The sequence below is a fragment of the Gallinula chloropus genome, assembly GCF_964237585.1.
Source record: "Gallinula chloropus genome assembly, chromosome: 2".
NCBI lineage: Eukaryota > Metazoa > Chordata > Aves > Gruiformes > Rallidae > Gallinula > Gallinula chloropus.
In genome coordinates, this window is record NC_140086.1 from 160647859 (window position 1) to 160667178 (window position 19320).

At 51.9% G+C, this 19320-nt stretch overlaps 3 protein-coding genes across 4 annotated transcripts; 2 read left to right on the forward strand and 1 right to left on the reverse strand.

Annotated features, from left to right (window-relative positions):
* Positions 1 to 1336: 1336 nt before the first annotated feature.
* On the reverse strand, positions 1337 to 7411 carry HIGD1A (HIG1 hypoxia inducible domain family member 1A). Of its 2 annotated transcripts, none has more exons than XM_084280550.1 (4): positions 7398 to 7411; positions 5708 to 5815; positions 3445 to 3579; positions 1337 to 2295 (listed from the first exon to the last, which is right to left on the reverse strand). In XM_084280550.1, the coding sequence occupies exons 2-4, from the start codon at positions 5808 to 5810 to the stop codon at positions 2246 to 2248; spliced, it is 288 nt and encodes a 95-aa protein (XP_084136676.1). In that variant the 5' UTR covers positions 5811 to 5815; positions 7398 to 7411; the 3' UTR covers positions 1337 to 2245. The 2 variants fall into 2 exon arrangements, with proteins under 2 accessions (XP_084136676.1, XP_084136675.1); XM_084280549.1 differs by having other exon boundaries at positions 7377 to 7410.
* ACKR2 (atypical chemokine receptor 2) lies at positions 6851 to 14798 on the forward strand (the record flags this gene model as incomplete). Its single annotated transcript, XM_084260707.1, has 3 exons — positions 6851 to 6905; positions 7240 to 7512; positions 13684 to 14798. 3 exons carry the CDS (start codon positions 6851 to 6853, stop codon positions 14796 to 14798), a joined length of 1443 nt encoding a protein of 480 aa, XP_084116833.1.
* A 2856-nt stretch (positions 14799 to 17654) lies between these two features.
* CYP8B1 (cytochrome P450 family 8 subfamily B member 1) lies at positions 17655 to 19262 on the forward strand (the record flags this gene model as incomplete). The annotated part of the gene is made up of 1 exon (XM_084260839.1): positions 17655 to 19262. One exon carries the CDS (start codon positions 17655 to 17657, stop codon positions 19185 to 19187), a length of 1533 nt encoding a protein of 510 aa, XP_084116965.1. The 3' UTR covers positions 19188 to 19262.
* Positions 19263 to 19320: the final 58 nt, after the last annotated feature.

The following is a 19320-nucleotide window of genomic DNA, read 5'->3' on the forward strand; positions in this document are numbered from 1 at the left end:
ATGCCAGCCACCTCTCCTGCCCGGTATTCACCCTCAGCACAAAAAACACCCCACTGGGAACCTTTGGCCTCACAAAACCAACCAGAAAACCCCCTGCCGAGGTGCACCCCACGGTGAGCCATTGGCACAGGCCCTTGCTCACGCTGAGGCAGCAGCAGCCGACCCAGCACAGCGCCTCAAGGCCCGCCAGGCACCTCTGGGCCCCTGTGTGCTGTACGGGCCGAGGCTCGCTGCCGGCGGCCCCAGCTCAGCACCTGCCTCCGCACGCCGCGAAGGGCAGAGCCCGGCGCCCCTGCCCGCAGCCCCCACACCTCGCGGGTACGAGAGGCGGGCTGGGGACAGCTTTTAGCCCTCCAGGCTGCCGCCTCCGAGCTGGGATGGGAGGGACGCGGCACGGAGCTGCCGTGTGGGGAGAGGGCTCCGCTCCGCTCCCTTCCTCTCCCCTTCCCCGCCCGATGCCCGCCTCAGGGCCTGACAAGGCCGCGCTGCCTCCCTCACCCCCGGGCTGGCGGCCAGCGCCTCCCCGCCCTCTCTGCCTGCCTGCCTGCCTACCGAAACCGCCTTTCCTGGCCCCGAAGGGCAAGGGAGAGGATCCCAAACCCCCTCCCCAGCCGCACTCTCCCACCAGCCGCCCGTCCCGGCGGGGTCAGGCCCGGTCGTTACAGCTGGCGGCCCGGCGGCAGCGCCGCGCGGTTCCCATAGCAACGGCGCCCCGGTGGGCGGGGGAAGAGCCGCCCCGCGCATGCGCCGAGCGCGGGATGCCGCCTCCCTCTGGGGTGGGACTTGCCGCCTTCCTCTCAGCCCGGCCGCCATGATGAGTCCCCTCTACAGCCCCCTCCCCGGTAGCGCCTCGGGCTGTAGCACCTCCCCTGCCCGCAGAAAGCCCGGCCCCGCGGGGTGACGAGTGCGGAGCCGCTCCCCCGCCCTCTCCACGCTCGGGAGGCGGAGGCCAGTTACGGGAAAAGGCTTCTGCGCAACAGAGAAGCGTCTCCTTGCAGCCTCTCCCCGCCCCGCTGAGGGAGACCCGTGAGGGCGAGCAGCCGAGGGCCGGTACCGGCTTGGGAATATCCCTTCCCGGCAGCACCGCGCTCTCTCGGGAGGGTTTTATTTGCGTTTATAAGGTCACTCCATCCCTCCGCCAGAGGCTGCGCGCAGAGGGGGGAGCTCCCCCTTATCCCCCCCCAACAAATCCATAGCCAAAAGCTCCTCTCCAGCGTTCCCGCCTTTTTTCGTATTTCATCTCCCCCCAGCATCACCGAAAGCGTTTGTTGCAGTGACACAACCCTGGAGCGTAAAAACAGTGAGGGAAAAACCCGAGGTTTTTACGAAATTGGCTTCATCAACACATTTATTTTCATCACAAGGGGCTGTTCGAGCGTAAAGTAACAGTGGCGATTTACAGGGAAGGGTTTTAACACCTCATCGAGGGTGACAAGGGGTTTTCAGCTTTAAATGTTCTAAAATTCGGGTAGAAATCAGAGCTAGATCATAGACTTTAAGCATTAGAACACCAAATCAAGGTTTAGTTTTCACAATATGTGCTTTAAATGTTACATTTAAAGTGTTATTCCGAAGAACGCCATAAATAATTCTTACAAAATATAGCAAACCCAAGAGTCTGAAAATCTATAGTAAAAATAGGAAGCCTGTGTCTTCATTTAACAGTGAATAAATATAACATTTAAATAGCTGCGACATACCAAATACTTAGGCCTTAAATAAAAAAAAAATAAATGTTTTTAACTCTGAATATTTTAGAAGTAATTTAGTGCTACGGGAAGCTTCTAAATTACAAAGCTGGTGGCTGACAAATATACAGGATAGAAAATGCGAAGCTGTTCACCACATTTGTCTTACAGACGTGGCCTCCATGTTCTGCCTGAGGCAGAACAGAAGATAGTTCAGACTTTGTGGTACTGGGCAATGGCAGCAAAAGGAGTCACAGGGTCGAGATGACAGTTGAAGGGAAGATAAAGGGATTGTATTCTACTGTATCACTTAAAAACTGGGATATGGTAGTGCCAGCTGGAAAGAACTAGACCCCTATACCCACTCACCCAGTGTGCAATCATTTAGACTGCCTGCTTCAAGACAGAATAGAAATAGGGAAATTCTCTAATACCATGTATTATTCTTTTTGGTTTGTTTTTTTTTTTTTTTTTCTCCTCAGGAACCCCTTGATATGAGGTTTGTAGCTACAATACACAGGCCACCACCAAGACAAGAGATTTCAGTCAGCTTTCCTTTACTCCTTGGGCTTCAAGGCATAATCCCGTAACATTGAGTACAGCACACCTAGAAGACAGAAATGTAAGAGCAATTAGGGGGTTAAATAGGAAATTATGGGTTTCAAAGTCTGAACAATAGGTGGTATTCCAAGGCAGAACTAATGTTTCCCTTCCTCTTCTTTTTATTTTTTTAATAGCAGTGATGAATGCTACACAATTCTTCATGGACAGAGAAAGTGGGAAGGAAGACACACTGTCTATGAAAATGCAAGTCCCCAGGCAATTCTAGTTTGCTTGGCAGCCAAGTCAAGATTTTTCTGTTGTAGTACAGATGGACAGCATTTCATGGGAAATACATTTACACACATATGAGACCTGGGACATACAAATCAGTACATTTAGGGACAAGCTTGTTCAGCCAAGAGAAGAGAAGGCTGCAGGGGGGATGTCACTGTAGCTTTCCCATCCCTCAAGGGAGCAGAGAAACAGGAGGGGAATCAGCTTTTTTAAAAGGTAGATAATAACAGGACAAGGGGGGTGGATTGAAGCTGAAGGAAGGAAGGTTTAAATTAGATATTAGGGGGAAGGTTTTTACAGAGAGAGTGGTGAGGGGCTGGAACAGGCTGCCCAGAGAGGTGGTGGATGCCCCATCCCTGGAGGTGTTCAAGGCCCGGTTGGCTGGGGCCCTGGGCAACCTTGTGTAGATCCAGGCCTGGAGGTTGGTGGCCCTGCCTGTGGCAGGGGGTTGGAACTCTGTGATCCTTGAGGTCCATTCCAACCCAGACCATTCTATAATTCTATAGTTCCAGTCCTAAAAAAAATACCACAGGCTATGCAAGCTGATTTTCTAATGCCTTAAACTCGGAAAGAGCAAGGTATTTACAAGGGAAAATACTACTATCAGATGGACTCCTTTTTTCTTTGCCTCTCATATCAAAACCTGGAGATCCCCATACACTTCCCACATCTAAAAATGGTCCAAACTCCAAATCTCAAAGGTGAAGTTTAATACTGAATAAGGGTACTTAAACGCCACGTTCCACAAAGGCTGAGGAAAGACCAGTAATGAGCACAAACATCCTGAAACACCATGTCCTGGACACTTCCACCCCGAGGATCTTTCACACACACTGTACTACCCCTTAGGAGCAGAGATGCAAGAGTTTCCTCTCCATGGTTTGCCCGTGCTGGGGACAGCCTCCCGTTTGATACGTACCACACGTCAGTGCTCCCACGACGAAACCCTGGGCTGCCACTCGCATGTGAATCAGGTGAAGCGACAGCTTCATGTTGCCTCTGTGCTTCAGTTTGTACAGCCCGTAGCCAACCACCGCAGCAAAGCCAGCCATCCCTAGGAGGCACAGAAAGCATTCCCTGTGAGTTGAGATCCATCACCAAGAGGTGTGAGGTGACCCCACCTAAACCAAACACCCGGGCAACAATCAAGTTTTAGTCCTGGCCTGTTTGATGTTTTCACTCATTCAATGCCCAAATCAACGTGGAAAACAGTGAGGGATTTCCACCAGTGTTGAAATGCCTCACAAGTAGCTCAAGCTGCCAGTTTCTGGGATATTCTTCAGAAGGCACAAGTGCTGCTTGCACCCTCTTTCCTAGATGGAAGCTCCCACCCAAGAGCATCACTGGGCTGCAGCTGGGACACTCTGTGTGCTGACGCACCCTGACGTACCCACCGGGCTGCTGAGGTTGCTATTTTGGGTGTTGTCACATTTGGCCAGCTTTAGCTGGGATGATACATGTCATGTGTTACTTGTCCCATGCTGTGGGGACAGAGGTTCAGTGAGGTCTTTTTCACAGGACTGGAGTTCACTTTTAGTCCTTCAAGAAACTAAACACAACTCTGGCTGTGCCAACTCCGACCTGTGCACACTGTTGCTCTCCCTGAACACAGGGCAGCAATGCACAGAATTTCCCAATTCCATCCACTTTATTCCATATTTAGGATGATCACTTACATAGCTGGAAGGAAACTGCCAGGTTTTAAGCGTGTGGATGTACTGACACCCCAAAATCAATGACAGCCCAGGCAGCTTGTCTCCCTGAACAGGAATATTACCAGTTACACCTGTGAAGCTGTAAACCCTCACTTTACTAGTGTAAGATCCACAGGGTAACTTCATTAAATACCAATTAAGAGATTCAGGCCGTTCAAACAAGCTCTGATTCAGGTTGAAGGTGAGCTCTGCCTATCTAACTTGACAGAACCCAAACTTGCCGAGTCCATAGTACACTCTAGTGAGCTCGAAAGCAAAGTCCTGTGACCACAGAAACCAGTGACGGCATCTGCTGGCAACCACTTGGAAAAGCTCACCCTGGGTGACCCTGCTGCTCTCCATTAAGGTGGCTGGAAATCAAAATGCATCTCATGTCAGAGGCAGTTCCTGATCAGAGGGAAGTTCTCAGGATGAACACGACTGGTTCTCTCTCTCTCCCCTCAGAGGCTTTTCTGGGGTCTCAGCAGAGAGGCTGAGAACTTTAACTATCTCCTCAGTTAGGGTGCCATGAAACCCACTAAGAAAATGCATTTTAAACTAGGGGCTGGCAGCAGAGAAGGGTGACATGTTTATCAGGGGGGCTGTATTTTGGGTTTGTATTGTGTTAGCTTTGAAGTCCCTCCATAGTTCCTGGTAACTGTACTCCAGAGCGGCTGCAACACAGAATCAATAGGTTGGGAAAGACCTTTAAGATCATCAAGTCCAACCATTCCCATCCTGTGCTAAACCATATCCCTAATTACCTCATCTACCCTTTTTTTAAACACATCCAGGGATGGTGACTCAACCCCCTCCCTGGACAGCCTGTGCCACAGCCCCACAACTCTTTCAGTGAAAGATTTTTCCCTCCCATCTGATCTGACCCTGCCCTGGTGCAGCTTGAGGCCATTTCCCCTTGTCCCATCTCCTGTTCCCTGGCTGAAGAGACCATCACCCACCTCTCTGCACCCTCCTGTCAGGTCAGTGTAGGCAGTGATAAGGTCTCCCCTCAGCCTCCTCTTCTCCAGGCTGAACACCCCCAGCTCCCTCAGCTGCTCCTCATATGATTTGCCCTCCAGCTCCTTCCCCAGCCTGGCTGCCCTTCTCTGGACTCTTTCAAGGACCTCAATGTCCTTCTTCTGTTGAGGAGTCCAGAACACGCACTCCTTACCCCCTAACACGATCACCTCAAGATGCTTTTTAAGCTCACCTAAACAGTCTCACAGGGTTTTTTGGTCTGGGGTTTTTCCTAGTTAAGTTTTCTAGTTAAGATTACACAGCCTCATTAATTTCCCTGTTTCCTGCAGAACAAATACCACTCCAGGCAGAGGGAGTAGTTGTCACCACACAAAAACCCTACACGAGGAAGTAATTGAAAAGAAATTTCCCATTCACAGGAAGGCAGTGAGCAGTGATGGTGTTTACCATACCAGATACCCACGAAGAGAAAGATCTAGATAACCACAATTTCTTCATCTTTAAACTCACCAATGGGTACAAACGGCGTCTCTTTGAATTTCCTTAACAGCTTCGATGTCTGGCTGGTGTCAGAATCGTATTCGGAGAAAACGGGTTCTGTGCTGGACGACATGGTGGCTGCAAAGACAAAGAGTCTCTCTTCAGGTGTTGGAAACAGCAAGTTGAGAGAACTTTCAGAAAAAAGGAAAAAAAAACCCTTGCCTATCCCACCAGCCACGAACGTCCCCGTAGCAAGGCACGAGTAGGGGCTGGACTTGAGCTGATGAGCTGCGTTGAATTCAAGTGAAGTGCAGGGAAGCAAGATCCTTACTACTGGTACAGGTAAGGACTGGAGTAAAAGTAGTAGCAAAGCAACAAGTTTCCACCTCCCATGTTCACACTACAGATCCCAGCACCTCCTGTGCTCACAGGCAGCGAGAAGCAGCTGAAAGCTTCAGTCGCTGCCTGCTGTTCCTTTCAGGATCTCCATCCTCCAGCTTTCACAGGCTAGTCCATAATAGCCGCTCTGACCTCAGAGAAGTTCATTCCTCTCCTTTCACTCCCTGCCAAGAGCAGTGACCAAAGCACTCTGGATGGAAAGCACGACCCGCTGGGGAAGGTCAGCCCTGCCTGGCAGCTCGTCAGTTGCTACTACGGCCTATCCCACCTCGTTCCAACAGCTTCAAACTCCTGCTGGAGAACACAGAGTGTAAAACAGCAGCTGGTGAGTGAGACCATCCACGACACCGGCCAGCTCGTGCCCTGCCACAGTGATCAGCATAAGCATGACTCTTCAATTAGTGCCCTCTTCTACTACAGCAATTAGCTCAGCAACATCACAGAGGTCTCTGCTAGAAAGATCTCTACTGGCAATTGTTCCCATCAACATCCTCAGCAGCAAACCACAGCCCAGCCTCACGTGGAAACGCTCCGAGCTCTTGAAATAAGCCATCAGGAATTTAATTCAGGTTAGTAAACACGCACAAGAGAGACATTTCAAACGTGGCTGCGTGCCCTGCTGGAGGGGCGTGTTGTGCACATCCCTGCCAGGGGGCTGACTGGTCTTTAAATCGAACATGGAACCGTTTCCTCGCAGGCCCAAGGATTTGATCTCTCTGCCTTACGTGCTCAATACAAGTTATCTCCCAGCCTGACCCGTTCAGAGGAGGGAAGATGAGAGCTCCCTGTCGCACCCCATCGCAGGCCGGACAGGTGGAGCCGGCCGGAGGTGAGATTTACACCAGAAACCACCCCCAAGACCTGAATCCGTCTGTCCGCTCTAAGAGGCTCCTGCGACCTTCGGCTCCCGCCGAGCCCGGGGCGGGCGCGGGGTGAGGAAACGCAGGGCCTGGCTGCCCTGACCTTGCAACACCCGCAGCAGGGAAGCGCCGGGCACCTGCGCGACCACCCACGGGGGACGGCTCTGACACGGGGTGGGGGGAAGAAGACGGGCACGGAAAGCGACGGGTGCCGGTGCCCCTCCCGGCGCGGGGCCGGCCCTGGGCACCACCAGGCTGCCTCCCCCCTGCCCAGACCCACTCCGGGCCTCCGCCCTACTCCAGGCCCAGGCACCCCTCACCCCACGCCGGGGCTCTGCCCCTTGGTGCGCCCCACGTGCTCCCCCCGCCCCAGCTCTTGTCGCAGCCCCCGGCCCAACCTCCAGCCCCCCCGGTCACCCCGCAGAAGCCCCGACCCTCACCGCGCCGCCGCTTCCCCTCACCGATACCGATACCGGCCGGCGTCTGCTGCGCTTAGCCCCGCCCCCCGGCTCTTATTGGCCGCCTTTCGCCCCGCCCCCTCCGCCCCGGGCCCGCGCCGGCCGAACGTCCGGCTTGGTGAGAACTACAGCTCCCAGCATGCCGCGCGGCAGCCCGCCAGCCCTCAGCCAATCCAGAGCGCGGTACCTGACACCGAGTCCTTATACGGGCGGGGAGGCGGGAGGGGGGAAACCCCGTGGCGTCATCGCGGGGTTGGGGGTGCTTCCCGCATTGCGGCAAAACCAGACTGCCCGCCAGGGGGCGCTGTGGGGCTCCGAGTCAGCCCCCAGTCAGCCCCGAGTCCCCGGGGGGGGAACCTCGGAACGGGCGGCTCGGGGCGGCCCTGCCCGGCCCGGCCTTGGCCTGGCCGCGGCTGGGAGGGGAGAGCGGCACCGGGCGAGTTGCGTCACCCCCAGCAGCGGAGGTTCCGGCCGCTGTTTTCAGGGCGGCGAAGCGGGGCGCAGCTCCGCCCGCAGCTTGGCGCCTCTGGAGGCTTCGTGCCGGCGCAGCTCCTCAGCTTGAGAGGGGGACTGGGGTGGGTCTGTGCGGCTGGGGGCTGGTGGAGGAGGGGGCTGCAGGGGTGGCTTCTGCAAGGAGCAGCCAGCAGCTCTCTGCAGGCCCCACAGAGCAAACACCAGCCGGCTCAAGGCCGGAGTCGTTGCTGACCAAGAGCCCATCAGTGATGGTCACAGCGCCTCTGGGGATCACAGTGAGGAGAAAAACCCACCAGCAGCTGCTTTTTACCTCAGAGAAGGGAGTGAGAAGGTGTGAGGAGCTGTGCAGGCACCAAGGGCAGGGAAGGGAGGAAGGAGGCGCCCCAGGTGCCTCAGAGAAAGATGCCCCTGAGCCCCTGGAGAAACCCATGGTGGAGCGGGTGTCCCCCCACAGCCCATGGGAAAGGCCCAGACCCCACCTGCAGCCTGTGGAGAGGCCCCACGCTGGAGCAGGGGGAGACAGACAGGAGATGCTGTGACCAGTGTTGGAGCAAGGCCCTGCCAGCACTTGCAGCCAGTGGAGTGACTCAGAGACAGATAATCGAGAATGAGAGATCTGTGCCAGAGCAGGTTTGCTGTGGGGGTTTGTGACCCCGTGGGGGACCAGGCTGGAGCAGTCTGGGCCTGAGAGATTGAGAGACATTCTGTGATTGATGACTGCACCCGTAGCAGTGCCCCACACTGGGGCAGCTGGGGAAGAGCTGAAGCCCTGTGGGAAAGAACTCCCGTTGAAGTTCCTGGAGGACTGTCTGCTGTGGGTGGGACCGCACGGTGCAGCTGGGGAAGGGAGTGAGGAATGTTCCCCCTTGGCTAAGAAGGAGGAACTCACCAAATCTTCTATTCCCCCAGTCCCTGCCCCTCCCTGTGCCACAGTGGGGGGAAGAAGGGAGGGAAATCCTGACTAAAGTGCAGTCTGCTGAGAAGGGAGGGGTGGGGGGAGGTGCTTTAAGATCTGGTCACTTCTCATCACCCGACTGGTGTCACTGGGGGTGCAGGGCAGTGCCATCAATTAGAGAGTTTTCTTTCCTTTATTCTGTGCTGAGTCTGTAAGATCTCTCCCTGATCTCCACTCCTGAGCCTCTCAGTATATATTTTCTCCCCTGTCCAGCTGAAAAGGGGAGCGATAGAGCAGCTTTGGTGGGTGTCTGGCCTCCAGCCAGGGCCAAACCACCACAGAACCTCGGTCTCCCTTAGTCAGATTTTCTTTCTTCTAAGAGTGAATTATTTTACTGTATTTTCCTGAGTTTCAGATATCAAACAGAACACATGCTGCCCCTGCTGCATGCCAGATTTCGAAGCCCAAAGACAACCTAGAAATTGCTCCTGACTTTAACCAAACTGAACTCTGGAGCAGGAGGAGAACTCTGGAGCAGGAGGAAAACTCTGGAATCCTGGAGAAGCCTAAAACCTTTCCCTAAATCCAGGGATAGCTCATGAAAGCAAATCAGCAATAAGAAGTCTTTTTCTCTGAAAGCTCTGCCTGGTTTTACAGCGCCCCAGTGCAGTGTTCATGACTCCCCATCTCTGAGCATGGCTGGAAGCAGAGCTGGTCCTCTTGCAGGGCTGCTCTGCCACTGCCACACGGCATTTTCGGCAGCATGAAAGGAAGACAGATAACTGTCAGTACCACTGTGTCTCTGAATGTGCTTCCCATTATGGGTAATCTGGTTACTTTAATTGCCAAAGCCATTAGGGCTCTGCAGAGTCTGAAAGATAAAAAAAAAATCTATGCAATTACCAGCTCCCAAATTGAGTTAAAATCTTGTAATAAATTACAGTGAAGGCTACTTTCTCCAGTGACTCTTGGAGGTGCATTTAATTCCCTGCAGCTCTGTGTGATATGTGCTGCAGGGGAGAAACTCAATTAAAACCTAAAACTTCTTTCATTTTAATTGCTGGACTAATGAAACTGCTGTCACGTGTAGGGTCCCTCTGTGTGTGTGTGTCTGGTTGCATTGGCTCTGGGAGAGGCTTCCTGGTCTCTCTTTAATGTGTATTTGCCTGTGTGTACTTACTGTAGGATGTATTTTAAATACAAGCATGTGTGATGGTGGTGGACATGGAAATGGGTAAAAAAAATCATGGAGTCATAGAATGGTCTGGGTTGGAAGGGACCCCAAGGATCACAGAGCTCCAACCCCCCTGCCACAGGCAGGGCCACCAACCTCCAGGCCTGGAGCTACACAAGGTTGCCCAGGGCTCCATCCAACCTGGCCTTGAACACCCCCAGGGATGGGGCACCCACCACCTCTCTGGGCAGCCCCTTCCAGCCCCTCACCACTCTCTCTGCAAAGAACTTCCCCCTAAGATCTAATTTAAACCTTCCCTCCTTCAGCTTCACTCCACCCCCCTCGTCCTGCCAGTCTCTGCCCTTCCAAAGAGCTGATTCCCCTCCTGTTCCTGGGGTCACTTCAGGGACAGGGAGGCTGCAATGAGGTCCCCCCACAGCCTTCTCTTCTCCAGGCTGAACCAGCCCAGCTCCCTCAGCCTCTCTTCATAGGGGAGCTGCTCCAGCCCTCTGAGCATCTCTGTGGCTCCTCTGACCCCTCTCCAACAGCCCCACATCTTTCTTGTATTGGGGCCCCAGTTTTGTCAGGTACAGAGCTCTGGCTGTCACAGCTCCTCTGTTCTCATGTTCTTCCCAGGGGTGTTTGAGCTGTCCAAGAGCAGGCTGCATTTCTCAAGGAGGGGTGTTGGGTCCCTGCAGCATCTGTGGCAGGCACCACTGCGGTCCTGGTGGGTATCTCAGGTGGCAAAGCCCAGCTCTGGGTGGATGTTGTAGGGGGTTGCATGACAGAACATGGAGGTGAATCCTCTGCTGCAGACAGCCACTGATCACAGAACCCCTAAGGTTGGAAAAGACCTGTGAGATCATCAAGTTCAACTGTCAACCCAGAATCAACGCCAGGAAAAGCAAACGAAAAAAAGGGAGGTCACACTGAGATCACATTTCCTGCCCGTGCTCTTACAGAAGTAAAAGAGGTTCCTAAAAGCCTCATTCAAGCCTCTGTCAGGATGGGAACTGCCCACGGTGGAGAAGAAGCTCCTGTAAGTGTATTTTCTCCTTCTTGCTTGTAGACAAAGCTGCATGCAGAACCTGGAGAGGTTCTCCTCTGTTTTTCTGGAGAGTTAGACAGCTTGTGAGTGCTGGCACTTGTGGGTTTGGGATTGATTTCTGAGCTCAGCCTATGGTGAATTTGTCAGTTCTTCTGCTATAAGCTTTGGGGTGGGGATGTGAGTCAGTGTAAGCGTGATACAGAGGAGGAAAGACACCACAGGAGGAGGAAAGATATTTCAGTGAGCTGGAAGAGACACAGAAATGGAGATTTGGGGGGATGATTCATCCTGATAGGAGTGCAGAGGGCGTGTAGGGGGAAGGTATTTAGGAATCTCAGTGTCTGTTGCTCTGATTAGAAGGGTAGGCAGCTTCAGTTTCCTCTTGAAGGTATACAGTCAAAATGACATCTGGCTGAGGGTAAACTTCCTCCCATATAGGAAACAAAAAAGAAAGTGAGCTTATTCCCTGAAAAAGTCTTTTCTCTGGCACTGTCCCATGGCAGACCTCTGGTTTCCATGGTTTCTCTCTGTATGACGTGCCCTGTGGCACTTGCCAAAGAACTGTGAGCCAGCAAGAAAACATTTCAGCCCAGCCCAACTCAAACTTTCTTTTCTTTTCAGCTGCCTGGAATTTCCTGGGCTGGTGATTTAAGCAATTTTGGATATGTGGAAGCGACAGGTATGTCTACAGCTTTACATCCTACAGCTGCACATCCACAGGCATCATAAGGACTTTACTCCAAGCCTTGAGTGCCTTGCTTAACATGCTTAGGGTGGAGGGGCTCCAGTTTCCTGGGGTGTTTGTGGGGACAGAGCTGTCCCTAGATGATGCAGAGCCACAGTGCGGTAGGTCCTCCCAGGGATGCACAGCACAACTGGGAACCAGCAGCTTCATTTTCTCATTACTCAGTGGCTGCAGGTCTTTTGGGCAATGGGAGAAACTGGTCCTTCATAGAATCACAGAATGATGTGGGTTGGAAGAGACCCCAAGGATCACAGAGCTCCAATCCCCTCTGCCACAGGCAGGGACACCAACCTCCAGGACTGGAGCTACACAAGGTTGCCCAGGGCCCCATCCAACCTGGCCCTGAACACCCCCAGGGATGGGGCATCCACCCCCCCTCTCTGGGCAGCCTGTTCCAGCCTCTCACCACTCTCTCTGGAAAGAACTTCCCCCTAATATCTCATATAAACCATCCCTCCTTCAGCTTCACTCCATCCCCCTTGTCCTGCCAGTCTCTGTCCTTCCCAAGAGCTGATTCCCCTCCTGTTTCTCTGCTCCCTTCAGGTACTGGAAGGCTGCAATGAGGTCCTCCCACAGCCTTCTCTTCTCCAGGCTGAACCAGGCCAGCTCCCTCAGCCTCTCTAGGGGAGCTGCTCCAGCCCTCTAATCAATCATCTTCATGGCCCTTGTGGAGAGCAAGGCAGGGTTGTCTGATGCAGGGAACGACACAGGCATGTCTGTTTTAGGATGAGCCCCAGGGCAAAGGTGGGCAGTTTTGGCCAAGGCTGAAACCCAGTGAGTTTTAGGGGTAGAGGGGTATTGGAACTGTTTTTACCATGTAACAGTTCTGGTTTGCTGTCGGAGCCAGGGGATTGCTTTTGATTTTTAAAACATTAAGCTTCATAACTGATGTGAGGTGGATGTGGCTCAGGCAGACCCCATCTCCCACCATGGGACATGAGCTCTTCAGCAACAGCCATTGCCCAGTTTGGGTGGCTTTGGGAATATGAAACCTTTCAGCTGTTCTCGTGGTGGAGTTTTCTTCTGAAAAATCTGGCCTCAAAAATAGGAAGTTCTTCAAAATCAGTTGCCATTTCCTGAAATCTGGGTTGCAGCTGTCCAAACACTGACACCAGCCTGCAGTCCTGGGGAGGGGCTGACCACATGGCCCTTGCCCTCCTTGGTCAGCGGGATTTCAGCCCACGCCTTGTCTCAGACACAATCGATCCCACCAACTTTATTCTGGCTAAATCTAACCCCTACCTTTAACCCTGATTTAGGAGTTGATCCTGGGGCCTACATGTCCTTACCTTGGATGGGCTAGTGGAGAGTGTCCCTCATGATGATGGCAGGTGGTTGGAACTAGATGATATCTGAGGTCCCTTCCAGCCTAAACCATTCTGTGATTCTATACTTTCCACTTAACTAATACCTTTTAGAAGAATCCATGGCTTTGTGTCCTACAGTTGGTACAGAGAGGGGTCAGTGCCCTACCAAGAACAGTGAGATGTTCAGCGTTTCACTTCTGGGAACAGCCCCACCAACATAAAAGGGGCTGATGGGAGGTTCTGCTTCACAGAGGATTGCAGTGCTGCTTTCTAAGCAGCATCCTGTGTGACTCTGAAGCAGCTCCCAGCGAGTTGTGGAGGTGGATTTCCTCTAATTTAGAGCAGAAACTTCCTCAAAAGTGTCTTCAATGGTGTCAGGAGGAAGCGGCGAGTGAAGTCAAAGGAGACTCTGCTCATTCACTTTCAAGCTTTGATCTGTGGGATTAAGGAAACCAGAATGATTGTTTTAAAAATACATATATTTATGTGTAGACAGTTGTAGGCAAAGGCCAAGGAGTGCAAGACACAAAATAGTTATCTGAATACAGGAGAAATTTAAACCTCTAAACTAGAAGAGAACCTCCACCATGTGCTGCTTGCTTTTCCCAGCAGGATAAATCTCTTTGCTTCTTTGTTTTGCCCCTAGACAGTCACTTGTCAAATGCAGCTTCAAAGGTGACAACAACCACCACTGCCTTGCTGGATGCTGACAATTTCAGTGGCTATGGATACTATGAGTACTTGGATGAGGAGGATTATGCACAGTATGGTGTCTGCACCAAAGAAGCAGTTCTCTCTTTCAGCAGAGCATTCTTGCCACCTTTTTACACTGTGGTGTTCCTGGTTGGGTTGGCTGGAAACATCCTCCTGCTTGCTGTCCTCATTATATACATCAAGAAGAAAAAGAAGATGACTGAGGTGTATCTGCTGAACCTGGTGGTCTCAGACTTCTTCTTCCTGGTAACCCTTCCTTTTTGGGCTCTGTATGTTTCTCAGCAGATGATGTGGGACATGTTGTGCCCGGTTTTAAATGCCATGTACACTCTGAATTTCTACAGTGGCATCTTTTTTGTGAGCTGCATGAGCCTGGACATGTATCTGCAGATAGTTCATGCTCACTCGTTTCACAGCTCCATGCCACAGAGGAAGTCCATCCTCGTCTTGGTGGGGGTATGGGTGCTTTCCATACTCCTCTCCATTCCTGATGTCCTCTTCACCACCACCAGGCAAATCAGCAAGAAAACTGTCACGTGTGCTCACGATTATGGCCAGAACCACTTATTTTGGAGAGTTGTTCTTCGGTTCATTCAAAACACCCTGGGTTTCCTTTTTCCCTTCCTCTTCATGGTGTTCTGCTATTCCCGCATCGCGTGTGTCCTCACCACCTCTCAGATGCCTGGCTCCAGGAGAGCTCTCTGCTTAGTCTTTACTCTGGTGGGTGTCTTCTTTGTCCTGTGGTCCCCTTACAACATTGTCCTCATCCTTCACTCTCTGCAGGACATAGGTGTGATTAGGAGCTGTGAAAGCAGTAGGCAATTAGACTATGCCATGCAGATCACGGAGAGCTTGTCCTTTGTCCACTGCTGCCTCAACCCCTTGCTCTATGCTTTTGTGAAGAAACGTTTCAGGTTGTATTTATGGAAGATCCCTGGGGCCATTTTCAGCAGAAGGGCTTTCTTTGACATCCAGCCTTCAGAGACCAGCCAGTCTTGCAGCAGATACGGAACTGAGATAGAAATGTCGAGTATCACACATGCATGATTGTCCTGATGTCAACAAGGACAGAGTTAATTTTCTCCCTAGCAGCTGGTGGGGTGCAGTGTTTTGGGGTGTAGGATGAGAACAATGCCCATAACACACTGATGTTTTAGTTGTTGCTAAGCAGTCAAGGACTTTCCAGCTTCTCACACTGCCCTGATGAGGAGGTGGGGGGCAGCCAAGGAGCTGGGAGGGGACACATCCAGGACAGCTGACCCAAAGTGGCCAAAGGGATATTCCATACCATACAATGTCATGTTGTGTTTATAACTGGGGGTGGGCTGAGGAACTGAGTGGCAGCAGGGGGTCTGGCACAGCATTGACTGCAGGGGGATAGCTGAACACCTGCCCGCTGATGAGAAGCGAATTAATCCCTTGTTCTGCTTTGCTTGTGCAATGTGGGCTGAGAGGCTGGGCGGTTTCGGGGTGGTCTGAGGCAGCAGCTGGGGGGTCTTATGCAGGATTGACTTCAGGGGTGGAGAGAAATTGTGCTGTTCAGCACTTCCATATCACAGAATCACAAGGTTGGAAAAGATCTTTGAAGATCATCAAGTCCAACCATTCCCATCCTATGCTAAACCAGATCCCTGAGCACCTCATCTACTCATCTGTTAAACACACCCAGGGTCGGGGACTCATCCCCCTTCCTGGGCAGCCTGTTCCAGGCCCTGACAACTCTTTCAGTGAAAGCTTTTCTCCTAACATGTAATGTGAACCTGAAATATATATTATTAGTTTATGTTATTATCTTCCTTGTCAGTGTATCCTATTAAACTGGTTTTATCTCGACCTCTTGAGTTCTCTCATTTTCACTCCACCGATTCCCTCCCCATCCCACCATGGGGGGAAGCAAGCCAGCAGCTCTGTGTTATTTAATTGTTACACTGATAAATATTTACATTATTTACATTACGTGTATGCCCTCTAGACTGTATTTTACTCCTCCTTTCCATGTGACTGTATTCCATGTAGACAGTGTGTTACTACTCCTCACATGTTGGTGTGAGCCTACAGCACTCTGTAACCAGGTATTTCATCCTAGAGCCAGAATCACCTTTGTCTCAAGCTTTAACCTGGGCTGTCTGACTGATGATGGGTTTCCCCATTACAAAGAGCTCTGACACACTTGGGTCTGCTGAGCAGGAAACTGTGTCTTTCCAAGGGACCTTGGTTAGAGATCAGTTTGATTATCAACCGATTTGAAACCAGTTCAATTAGCAACAAGAGTTCAAACCAGGGAGAAAGACTTTAAACTTCAAATTTATTACTTCGCTGACCTTTATTTAAAGCTATTATTCACCCCAAATATTCTTGCACCTTAAATGGATCCTTTCCAGCATGGAAACCTGGAGCCACCTAGAACTGAAAACACTCATGACCTTAATTTTATTGCTAAATAAGGTTGCTGGAGAGAGAATTGCTTTGAGTTGATCTAGAAAGCTGGATTGGTTTTCATTGCTGTTATTTGTCTTGTCAACATTGCCACAGCTTGTTTCAAACACGAGAGGGCTGGGAGCTGTCTTTAAAAAAAAAAAAAAAATACCCAGAATAAATATTTAGCTGATGCTGTGGTGTGATGTGGCCTTCACAGGTCAGGTCACGGGGAATGTGGAAGGGGAGGGCAGCTGGGAAGCAAAAGCTAAGGTGAAGATTGTGTGAGGAGGGCTGGGGGGACGTTGCAAAGCGATGGGATGCTCAGGGGAAGGGCAAAGGTGGGGGAAGCAGGGGGGTATGAAAGGGGCTGGTTGGGTATAAGCAGTGTGCCCTGTGTCTGCTTGCAGCAGTCTGTTCTGTCACTTTATTAAATGCTTTTCCTTAACTCCTGTTCCATATAATGTCACTCTCTGTCCCTACATGAGGGTGCAGCGAGGTCCAAGTGCCAGCAGCTGGAGCAGGGGCTGCAGTGACTGGCTCTGCAGATCAGGGTGGCAACACCCAGAGGCATCGTGATGGGTGGGGTCCCTGATCCACATCCAGAGAGTGGGAAGCAGGAGAAATCAAGGAGAAGGGAAGGATAGGGAAGAATGCCAGCCCCAGGGGTGTGAGTGGGAGGGCAGAGGGTTCTCTGCTGACTGGAGGGGACACAACCTGTTTGCAGCCACTCAGGTGTGCCTGGGTGCAGAAGAAAGTGCCGTCGTCCTTCTGGGCACCCTCTGCTCTCCAGCCAGGAGGTCAGCTTGGCCACATGCAGGTGTTGGACTCCTCTGATGCAAAGCAAATGCAACTGATCGAAGCCCTCAGCACCCGTGAGAAAAGCTGAACTGCTTTGCCCTTGTACAGGTTCACACTGCTCACTGGGAAAAGCACTTCCAGGGCACACTGTGTGTTGGAGAGTATGGAAATGTTGGAGATCTTTCCACCTCTTGGCTTCTGAGACAAAATGAGCTCAGCTGTAACCCCCTTCCCTTGGTCCTAAGCTCATTTCCAGTAGCATTTCCACCACTTTCTCTTCCCTGCATTTCTTTCTTTCAGCCTGCAGCCCATCTCCATAGCCTGGTCTTAAAGGCAGGGTGACATTCCCTGAACCCTCCTCATCAAAAACTGGGTGCTGCGCGTCCTGGAAAAGGGAACTGCCTTAAACTGCTGCAGAACACGTGCCAAACCCCATCCTCCTTACACAGCAGTTAACTTCAACTTGCTGACAATGTACCTTCCACCTTAAAAAAAACCCCTCTGTTGATCAGGGAAGAAGAGTACGAGCTGGAGGGCTCCACAGCGGAAAGGCAAACACTCGCTGCCAATGGGGACAGAGGTTGTCAGCTGTGTGCCCTCATGTAACCCGCTGGATGGGAATAAAAAGCACGTCCCCCTGCCCCAAGCTAGCTTTATTCCAAGCTCCTGGGCAGGCACAGAGCTCTCATGGCTCTCTGGGTGACTCTCCTTTGTACCTTGATAGCAACGCTGCTCGGTGGCCTCTACCTCCTGGGCTTGTTTCGGAGACGGGGACCCAATGAGCCACCTCTGGACAAAGGGACCATTCCCTGGCTGGGTTATGCACTGGATTTCAGGAAGAACAGTTCAGAGTTCCTAAAAAGGATGCAGAAGAAACACGGGGACATTTTCACAGTGCTGATTGGGGGCTATTACTTCACCTTCGTGATGGACCCCTTCTGCTTTGGAGCCATTGTGAAGGAATCAAGATCCAAACTAGACTTCAGGAGTTTTGCATCTAAGCTGGTCCTGCAGGTTTTTGGCTACAGGCCCGTCACAGCCAACCAGAACATAATGCACGCATCGAGCACGAAGCATCTGATGGGAGATGGACTCACTGTCTTGGTACAGGCCACCATGGAGAACTTTCAGAAGCTGATGCTTTTTAACCTGAGGTCAGGTGAGGACAAGCGAGTGTGGCAAGAGGATGGCCTCTTCCAGTACTGCTACAACATTGTCTTCAGAGCTGGTTACCTGGCTCTGTACGGCACTGAGCCACGCCAAGGAGGGGAGAGTGAGGAGAAAGCCAATGAGCAAGATCGCATCCACTCCAACCAGGTGTTCCACGAGTTTCGAAAGTACGACCGCCTCTTCCCTGGCCTGGCCTATTCTGTGTTGCCCCCCAAGGACAAAATAGAAGCTGAACGGCTTAAGAGGCTCTTCTGGAGCATGTTGTCTGTGAGGAAGACCTGCCAGAAGGACAATATCAGTGGGTGGATAAGTGATCAAAACCAGCTGCTGGCAGAAAACGGTGTCCCCGAGTACATGCGAGATCGTTTCATGTTTATGCTCCTCTGGGCTTCCCAAGGCAATACAGGCCCAACTGCCTTCTGGCTCCTCTTGTACCTAATGAAACATCCAGAAGCTATGAAGGCTGTGAAGGAAGAGGTGGATAGAGTCTCAAGGGAGAACGGCCAGGAAGTGAAGCCGGGGAGCCCACCGATTAACATCTCTCGGGACATGTTAAACCAGACTCCTTTTCTGGACAGCGTAGTGGAGGAAACCCTGAGGCTGGTTGCAGCCCCAATACTGGTCAGGGCTGTCCTCCAAGAGACCAGCCTTAAGATGAGCAGTGGGACAGAGTACACCCTCCGCAAAGGAGACAGGCTGGCTCTGTTCCCCCACATCTCTGTGCAGATGGACCCCGAAATCCACCCCGACCCTCACGAATTTAAGTACGACCGCTTCGTCAACCCGGACGGCACCAAGAAGGATTTCTACAAAAATGGGAAGAGGCTGAAATACTTCAACATGCCTTGGGGTGCAGGAGTATCCATCTGTCCTGGGCGGTTCTTTGCTACAGCTGAAGTGAAGCTCTTTGTTTTCTTGATGCTGAGTCACTACGACATGGAGATGGTCAACAAAGAAGAGGAGATCCCAGAGATAGATGTCAGCCGCTGGGGATTTGGGACAATGCAGCCTGTCCGTGACGTCTGGTTCAGATACCGGCCACGCTTTTAGTTTGGAGAATCTGTGTTGTGGTGTTTGTTCTGGTGCTATCTTTGAAATAAATTGCATATTCCCCTGGTTATCAGATCCCTGCGGTGCCAACACTGATACGATCTTGTTTGCTCAGCTCTTATCGGGGCTTTAC